Raw genomic sequence first — 8,313 nt, forward strand, 5'->3', positions numbered from 1 at the left:
TCTAGATGCTGTATAGCTAATTTGCAGTTAAATGTGTTCAAACCAGTGATCATTAAAAATGTTCTGCAATCTATCCGTCTCCTCTCAGACGCCATCATTTCTTTTGACAAGCATTGCATATCTGGAATACAACCAAACACTAAACGGATCGAATGGCTTATGAATCAATCATTGATGTTGGTCACGGCGCTTAATCCGCACATTGGTTACGATAAAGCTGCCAAGGTTGCCAAAAAGGCTCACATCGAAGGAATTACGCTAAAAGAGGCTGCAATCTCGCTCGGCTTTCTTACTGACGAGCAGTTCGACACCTGGGTCAAGCCTGAAAATATGATTGGCCCAAAATAAACGGCACGCTTTTTATTTTTACCTCATAATACATGCTGGCTAATCGTTCATAAATTTTAATTTTAAATTGCATTAAATTATGGGAGCATCGGAAGTTGATTGTTAAAATCAAATATAAATATCTTGCTCAAAAGATTTTCAAAAGTATCTGTTGGGTGGATTGGCTGATCGACAGTGGCCAGAATTGCGGCGATTTTACCTGCTGCTATGGCATTTGCATATGAAGTTCCAAATATCGATATTTTTCCTTCATTTCTTCTTACTTGAACATTGCAGGCCAAATCATAAAAAGTAGCATCATAGTTTGAAGGCGTATATAATCGATAAAAGTGATGCCGGAACAATGTTTTCCTTTGTAAAAAGGAATATGCCATAAGGCCACCAATTGAATAAACTCCTTTTATGGCTGCAGGCCATGTATATTTTGCAGAGACATTTTCAGACCCTGCCGCAACCAAGACATGGACATTACGCTCCAAAAGTGCCCGTATTTTTGACGTCATCTTGGCTATCATAGCTTTATTTTCGTTTGACCTGACATTTTTCAACTCAATAGAAAACGACAACACGAGAACACTATGTCGACTTTTTGCAACAGGCTGTTGAATTTTTTCGCAAAGCTTACAAAGAGCCATGTCTAGCAGATGATCAGCTACAAGGCCGCTATACATTTTTGAGGCTATAGGAATGTCATAAATCTCAACATCCTCCTTCTTTAAACAGTCTATTTCGTCAAGAATCAATGCTGCAATATTAGTTCCGTGGTCTTGTTCGGGAGCAGACGTCAAATATGGAGCGACATTTTGTGTTTGTAATTTTCGATGGCCTGGCAAAGGATCGTATTTGATATTCTTTGTGTTAACATAGCCTGCAAAGAGATTTTCCTTGCATATCTTTGTATCCAATATATAGATGTCTACGGGGAATGCACATGCTGCTGCCGCAATTGCCAATACCAGACCATGCACAAAAAGCAGCATATCCATTTAGCCTTTCAAAATACGTTGTGACATGCAATTGTTTTGGAGCGAAATTGCCTGTCAAGGATTTGTATTGCGACTCTTGACGCACCATGTTAAATTAAACCAAAATTTTTGAGTGTAAAATTTGATTGAAAAGTCGTTTACATTTTAAATCGAATTTTGGGCATACCGGCTCCCAGATCCGCCAAAATCAATTCTTCTTTCACGGGGCTGCTCAATGGAGTGTCGAAGACCCTATGTTGCCAAAAATTATTCCCATCTGGTAATAATGCAACTTTAACCACATCTAGCCAACCCCACAGATCGAAATTACCGTGTCGGTATCTTTCTGATATGTTAACGATAGAACAGTTCGGCCTCCATGACCACTGCCATATCAAACGCAAAATTTATAAGGATAGGTCGCGAACATGAATACTCGTACTTGCATAAAATGATAAAGAGCTGCATTCTTGAAAAACGGGGCGCCTCTATATGTTTGCATGGTTGTAAAGTTACTTGTTAGACGTCTCAGGTGTCCCGGGATCAGGAAAGACCGAAACCGTACGCGAAGTTATTCGAAATTTAGAATCACATCCCGTTGGAAGAGCTGCAAAATTTTCTGAGATTAACGGGTTGAAACTCACAAGCCCCAAGCAAGCATTTGTGGAGCTCTATTCTATGATCTTTACGCAAATGAGAATATCTGGCAATAGAGCACAGGAGCTATTGGATTTGTACTTTCAAAGCTTGGAAAAATCAGCATGCCCACCGCCCACCATGTAGTAAGTCGAGATTGCACTTATTTTTGTAGTGTGGTGATCGTCGATGAGATCGATTTGCTGCTAAACAAATCCCAGAACATTTTGTACAACTTTTTCGACTGGCCCAATCGGCCAAACTCTTCGCTACTTTTAATCGCGATAGCTAATACCATGGATTTACCAGAAAGAATTTTTAATAACAAAGTCTCTAGCCGGCTCGGGTTGCATAGAATTGACTTTTCGCCATATACGCATCAAGCACTTACTGACATTCTTCTTGAGAAACTCTCGACCTTTCAGTTCCAGAAAGATGCGATTGAATTGTGTTCAAGAAAAGTTGGTGCCGTATCCGGCGATGTACGGCAAGCAATAAGCTTTTGTGATCGCGCCAAGCAGATTGCGATCAAAAAATGCACTTCAATTGTGACGCTAGAGGATGCACACCAGGCCATTCAAGAGGTTCTTGCATCTGACCGGAAATCGCCTCTACAAGGACTTTCTTTCCACTCTCTGTTGTTTCTTATAAGTGCCTACAAGTCTCTGCGAGCAGAGCAAGCATCAAAGTCTACAAAAATCGAGCAGGTCTCTCTTTCTTGTACGCTGGAAAAAGTATGCACAATAAGCTAACTTGAATAGGTCCTGGAGATGCATTGTCAGCTTTGTAGATCGTATGACTTGGATGAAATCTCGGAGGCAAATTTCAGGTCAATTGCAGTGATTTTGGCCTCGATGAAGTTAATAATTTTAGAAAATGATTCTCCTCTATGGCTCCATTCACTTCGCTTCAGGAGCTCCATTGATGAGGTGCAAAAGCTTCTTTGTTCGTTTCAAATATCAGAGTCGCAAAAGTGGATATCGGCAACAACAGAATGGAAGTCGTTGAACACCATCATGTCAAAACTGTAGCGATATATAAATCACATTAGCAACTAACCACGGTGTCAAATTATGGAATTTCCTTAAAATTTATGTCTGTAAATAAATAAATAAAATTGCAGGTGGCAAGTGGCGGTCTAAAGACATTCTTCATTAGACAAGGCCTCAAGTTCATCTCTGTGTTTCTGGATTGACTTTCTATATCTTCTAGCTTCCCTGTTCCTTCCTTTCAAAGCACTTGACTCGCTTTTCATCGCCAAATATTCAGCCTCAATGCTCTGTAGTGTCTTTTGATCAGGCCCTTCGGCCCCAATGTCAATCTCAGGTTCAGCCACCCCATCAAGCTCCTTAAATTGGCCCTCCATCACATATCGCTTGTCAATCTTTTCAACTAACGCCCTTTTAACAAAGGAAACATTAGAATTTGATTTTATCGACACACTAGAAGGCTTCACAGAAATAATGGGACGTGACTTGAAATGTCGCAATTTCTTTTTGCGATTCTTTGACATTGAAGCGTGTTGAGTTTTGTGGTCCTGGTATTCCAACTTCTTTACAATCTTTAAAAGCTTTCTTGGAACATAATTGGGATCGTCCTTTGCAGAAAAGAGCCTTTCAACGGGATCTACAGTCTTGGTTGGACGATTGTCATTTTCGCTCCACAGAGAAGCCAAATCAAGCCGTACACATTCCTCGGGCGTCATAATATTTACATAAATCGATTTAAGGTCAAATAAAACCCAAGGATCGCTTTTTGCGTCGCCATGTCTATATAGTTGGGACAGTTGCGGGTTTTTGAAAAAATCAATAAACTCTTCACAGGCCGAAATTCGGTGCCTTTCATTAGCAATTGGCACCACAACTATCCACTGCGCAGGAGAATGCAGCTTTTGCCTTAGGTCTATGAATTGGATTTCATCCTTCAGAAGAGGGCATTTTTCAAAGAAAAACGCTTTAACAAATTCAATGGTCCATGGTACTGGATTCAGCTTTCGCTCGGAAAGCATGTCCAGCTGCTTGCTCTGGTCTCTGATTTTTAAAGAGTCGTACTTTTCTACCAAAGCACCAATATCAACACCAATCACATCGCTATTCAAATGTGACTGTTCAATACTGCAGTCGAATTCCTCCAAAAGAAGGGATTCGCTTCGCATCCTGTGACGAACTCTTTCCTGGATAGCCTTTCGCTTTGAAATTGGTAAAGTAGACGGATTTAACGCTGTCTCTTTCGATGCTTGCAATACCAGTCTAGAGGAGGCCCGGGGGTAACGCCTGAAAGGAATCCATGAATGAACAGGGAACATTTTTAAATTTAAAATATAAAGTTTAGGCTACAATGTACATGCGAATCGCAATTTTTATCACCTCTTGAATGGCTTCGCTACTGATGTCAATGCCTGCAACAACAAATAAAGATATTGGAAACTCGCCAACGCTTTCGATTTTGGAATCGCATAATTTGGCTACAGGATTGTCATCATCTACAGGAAGTATATTGGACAACACCATGTCTCCGAGTGACACACCCATTCAACCCGCATTTCCCATGCCATCGGCTTCAACGTCGTCATCATCATCATCATCATCCTCAACGGCAAATGCCCCGCCTTCACAACAAGAAAGATCATTGCCCGGATCCTCATCATTAGCTTCATTTCATCGACCCGCATATACACCATCCTCAGCTGCATCTTTTTCCACAGCAGATTCTCTTCGCCCTGTTGTGAAGCTAAGATTTGGAGATAAAATCAAAAGAATTGTGCTTCCAAAATCCGAAATGGCCAGTCTCACAATGGCAGGTTTGAAGGCCCTCGTAAAAAAGCATTTCCATCTTGAAGAGGAGCTTTCATTCAAATTCAAGGATACAGAGGGAGACTGGGTACTTCTTGAAGACGATACAGATCTTTCCAATGCCATTGCGATTGGCCCAATTTTAAATGTTCGCGTGATTAACAACGAGCTTGAAAGCTTTGAAAGCATCAAGGAAATTGTCTCGTCATTTCAACCGCAGCTTGAATCAATCTTGACCATGATCAAGGAACTGTTGCTTGCCGTTGACAAGCAAAAGAGCGGAGAAAAATATCGGAACCCGGATATTTCGATAAATAATGCTATTTCTTCTTCTCAGCAAACTGCACCTGCTCAGCAAGCTTCATTAGGACACAAGCCACAAGATCAGGCTGCCTTCCCCCCAACCGGTTCCGCTCCACCGCTTCAAATGAAAGGGCCAGGAGCCATGGAACATTCTCCACAACCGCCCTCTGCTTCTGCACCGATGGCTTTTCCTTCTCATTCGGCTCCTCATCCTCCAAACCAAAAGCCGCATGCATCTTTCCCCTATCCTGCGCCACCATCGGCAGGACCCACACCATCTGGGCTTCATCTTGGTACTCAGGGGCCCCATTCTAATATGCCAAATTCGCCTTACCCAGCTCCTCCGGCCCCTTCAACCCACTTTTCCCAGTCATCTCAGCCTCCTCTTCAACAATCGCAAACGATGCAGCCTGCAAAGCCATCAATGCCCAGCTCTCCTGCTCAGATGGGAGGTTTTCCAGGACAGCCCCAACAATTTGGCGGCGGTCCTCAAATGATGCCGCCCCCTCCCTCTGGATTCCATGCAAGTCATTTGCCGCAATCCACAACGTCCATGAGGCCTGGCAATCCCCAACCTCCACCTTCTGCACCTTCAGGTCCCTCATCAACATATATGGGCGCCAATCCTTCTTTTCAGCAAGGACAACCGTCTCAATTTCAAGCATCTAATCCTAATCCTCCCCCAAGCCTTCAGGGCGCACCACTTCATCACCATCAAATGGCGTCTGGAAACCAAATGCACCAACAAGGTGCCCCTGGTCCTATCTATTCAAATTACCCATATCAAAATTCAGCGCAGGCACACCAGACTTCCCCTCCCTATCGCTAGAGAGTATTTTGTTAATAAACGTGCAGGTGAATTCGAGATTATTAATAAATTTGGACACCACGGTGCTTTTATTTTAGAAGAGCTTATTCAAGGCAATCGACTCGCGGAACAAATTCGGGCCGTGCTCATCATAGTCACACTTCAGATGGCAAATATCTGGAAATTGAGGTGTAGATGCAAAGAGGCTCCCCCCATACCACACGGCATATCTTTGGCACGGGTGTGATAGTACATTTACATCAAGAGATGACCCCTAGTGATGAAGATTTAATGAGATGCCAAAGCAGTACCTGTTGACGATTGTTGATTATCGATTTCAAGTCCTTTTGAATTCGGCGTCCAAAGTCCTTGAAAAGTGTGGAACCTCCAGACAACACTATATTCTATCGATATTGAATTTTATAGCCCAAACCGAGTAAAGAGCCCGGCGCGCATCAATCGGTGAAGACTGAATGACCTTATCGATGAGGTCTGGAAGAGGAGTATCATATGAATCGCTAACAAGCGACGGGGAAAAAAAAACTTCAGATGCCATAAACCTTTCTCTTTCAAGTTGCATCTTCTATTATTAGGGAAAAAGACGCAAAACCTTGCCATCAGGCAGCACAAAGTCCTTCACGATCTTGGAGGGATCTTCAGAAAACTTGAGCGCCTCTTTTTTTGGATCTGAACACGTGTAGCAAAAATGCTCTTTAATTCCTCGAGAAATATCAAAGGTATTTGAGCTGATGCTTGGGTGGAAAGCTCCTCGTTCCCTTAAAAGGGACTGAATGTAAAATGTTATTTCTCGACCAGCAATTGGAATGCTCTGAATGGCAGAGCTTATGACAAAGCCATCGATCACTGGAATGACGTGCGTAACGCCATCTCCAGAATCAACAACCGTCCCCGTAAGTGAGGGCTTAGCTGATGAATCTTGAATAGGCGACGCAGCCCAAGAGGCTGCCAACGCCAAAACGGCCTGAACGGCAATGTGAAGACCTGCGACATTGAAGCTTTCAAATGCGATCTCCGCAGTCATCGCCCTATTTTCAGGTGGATTGAGAGGAGGTTCAGTCAATAAAAAAAGATGATCTTCCGGCTCGCATTTCAAACAATCAAAAATGGAAGACTGCCAGAACCTCTCCATCAAATCCCAATCGCATATTTGGCCATGCCTTATGGGATAAAGTAGAGAATACTCTCTTGATTTGGCGAGTTCTGTGGCTGCATTTCCTATAGGAAAATCTTGGTCGATAGACCCAAATGTCGATTTCGCAGATGAGGCTGATGCAGAGAATGCGGCAAGCGATGAGGATGAATTGGAGCCCATCCCTTTGGATGCCATTACAGTCGGAATAATGACTTGTGGCGCAGAATTTCCGGCATAACCCATTTTGGTAAAGCTAATGGTTAATTAATGTCTAGCCACAAACCCTGTGCCATTGTCGATGATTACGGCAGGTCGCGAAGAGTGTCCCATAAATCGAAACCTGAAATCGAAACCTTAAATTGAAATCTTAAATTGAAATCTGAAATTGAAATCTGAAATCGAATCCCCAAATTGTGGTTTCAATTTTAAGGCGCAACCGGTGATTAGCCAATATCAAGTTAAGCCCCTGATATTTCAAAACAGACTTTATTCGGTTTAATAAAATCGCATTCGATGAATCGTAAGAACGCACTGAACATTAGTATAATTCACCTGCCATTTTTTGGACTTGTTGGATCTGATCGACTGATCCTAGACACTGCTATTTCTTTTCAAACTAAAGGACATACTGTAAAAATATACACAATAGATTATGATCCTACGATGAGCTTTGCAGATGTGGCATCTGTAAACATAATCTCTTGTCGAACATATTTTCCAGTACACTGGAATGGATTTGGCAGCCGTTTCTTCTACTTTCTCAAGGCCATGGTATTGATATTTTGTTCATTTAGTTCTATACTCAAAAGCGATATTGTGTTTTGTGACCAGCTTCCTAATCCCATTCTTCTGCTACGCATAATATCTTATTTTTGGTGGGGAAAGAGCCCTTTTTTTGGATTCTATTGCCATTACCCTGATTATTCGGACCCTTACAAGGGGGGAGGCCTACTCAAATACATTTACAAAGATGTCTTTAATAGAATTGAAAGGCTGGGGATGTCTTTGGCTGATGTTGTATATACAAATTCTACCTTTACAAAGAATGCTATTTTGGGTTATTATCCCAATTTCCCTCATCATAAGGTTCGAGTGCTATATCCTGGAACTCCAAACGCAGGGGCTATAAATGAATCTAATTTTGCAAAAGATCCTATTTTGTCGATTCTGAAGGGATCTGTGATTCTTTCTTCCATTAATAGAATAACCCCCTTTAAAAAAATCGAGCGTGTCATAAAATTGGTTTCTGAGATGAAAAAGCATTACGCGAATTTCATTACCGTCATTGCAGGGGGAAATTGGGATAAT

At 42.1% G+C, this 8,313-nt stretch overlaps 7 protein-coding genes across 7 annotated transcripts; 4 read left to right on the forward strand and 3 right to left on the reverse strand.

Annotated features, from left to right (window-relative positions):
- On the forward strand, positions 1-348 carry DI09_163p10 (uncharacterized protein; the record flags this gene model as incomplete). Its single annotated transcript, XM_013383498.1, has 1 exon — positions 1-348. A coding segment is annotated over one exon (348 nt), but the record flags the coding sequence as incomplete, so codon positions are not given.
- A 77-nt stretch (positions 349-425) lies between these two features.
- Positions 426-1,334, reverse strand: DI09_163p20 (uncharacterized protein; the record flags this gene model as incomplete). Its single annotated transcript, XM_013383499.1, has 1 exon — positions 426-1,334. The coding sequence occupies one exon, from the start codon at positions 1,332-1,334 to the stop codon at positions 426-428; it is 909 nt and encodes a 302-aa protein (XP_013238953.1).
- A 430-nt stretch (positions 1,335-1,764) lies between these two features.
- Positions 1,765-2,980, forward strand: DI09_163p30 (uncharacterized protein; the record flags this gene model as incomplete). The annotated part of the gene is given in 4 exon segments (XM_013383500.1): positions 1,765-1,819; positions 1,837-2,047; positions 2,125-2,683; positions 2,711-2,980. 4 exon segments carry the CDS (start codon positions 1,765-1,767, stop codon positions 2,978-2,980), a joined length of 1,095 nt encoding a protein of 364 aa, XP_013238954.1.
- A 107-nt stretch (positions 2,981-3,087) lies between these two features.
- Positions 3,088-4,254, reverse strand: DI09_163p40 (uncharacterized protein; the record flags this gene model as incomplete). The annotated part of the gene is made up of 1 exon (XM_013383501.1): positions 3,088-4,254. One exon carries the CDS (start codon positions 4,252-4,254, stop codon positions 3,088-3,090), a length of 1,167 nt encoding a protein of 388 aa, XP_013238955.1.
- Positions 4,255-4,343: 89 nt separating this feature from the next.
- DI09_163p50 (uncharacterized protein) lies at positions 4,344-5,873 on the forward strand (the record flags this gene model as incomplete). Its single annotated transcript, XM_013383502.1, has 1 exon — positions 4,344-5,873. The coding sequence occupies one exon, from the start codon at positions 4,344-4,346 to the stop codon at positions 5,871-5,873; it is 1,530 nt and encodes a 509-aa protein (XP_013238956.1).
- Positions 5,874-6,441: 568 nt separating this feature from the next.
- On the reverse strand, positions 6,442-7,248 carry DI09_163p60 (actin-related protein 3; the record flags this gene model as incomplete). The annotated part of the gene is made up of 1 exon (XM_013383503.1): positions 6,442-7,248. The coding sequence occupies one exon, from the start codon at positions 7,246-7,248 to the stop codon at positions 6,442-6,444; it is 807 nt and encodes a 268-aa protein (XP_013238957.1).
- A 270-nt stretch (positions 7,249-7,518) lies between these two features.
- Positions 7,519-8,313, forward strand: DI09_163p70 (uncharacterized protein; the record flags this gene model as incomplete). The annotated part of the gene is made up of 1 exon (XM_013383504.1): positions 7,519-8,313. A coding segment is annotated over one exon (795 nt), but the record flags the coding sequence as incomplete, so codon positions are not given.

The sequence above is a fragment of the Mitosporidium daphniae genome (assembly GCF_000760515.2).
Source record: "Mitosporidium daphniae strain UGP3 chromosome Unknown contig-163, whole genome shotgun sequence".
In the NCBI taxonomy this organism is placed as follows: Eukaryota; Fungi; Microsporidia; genus Mitosporidium; species Mitosporidium daphniae.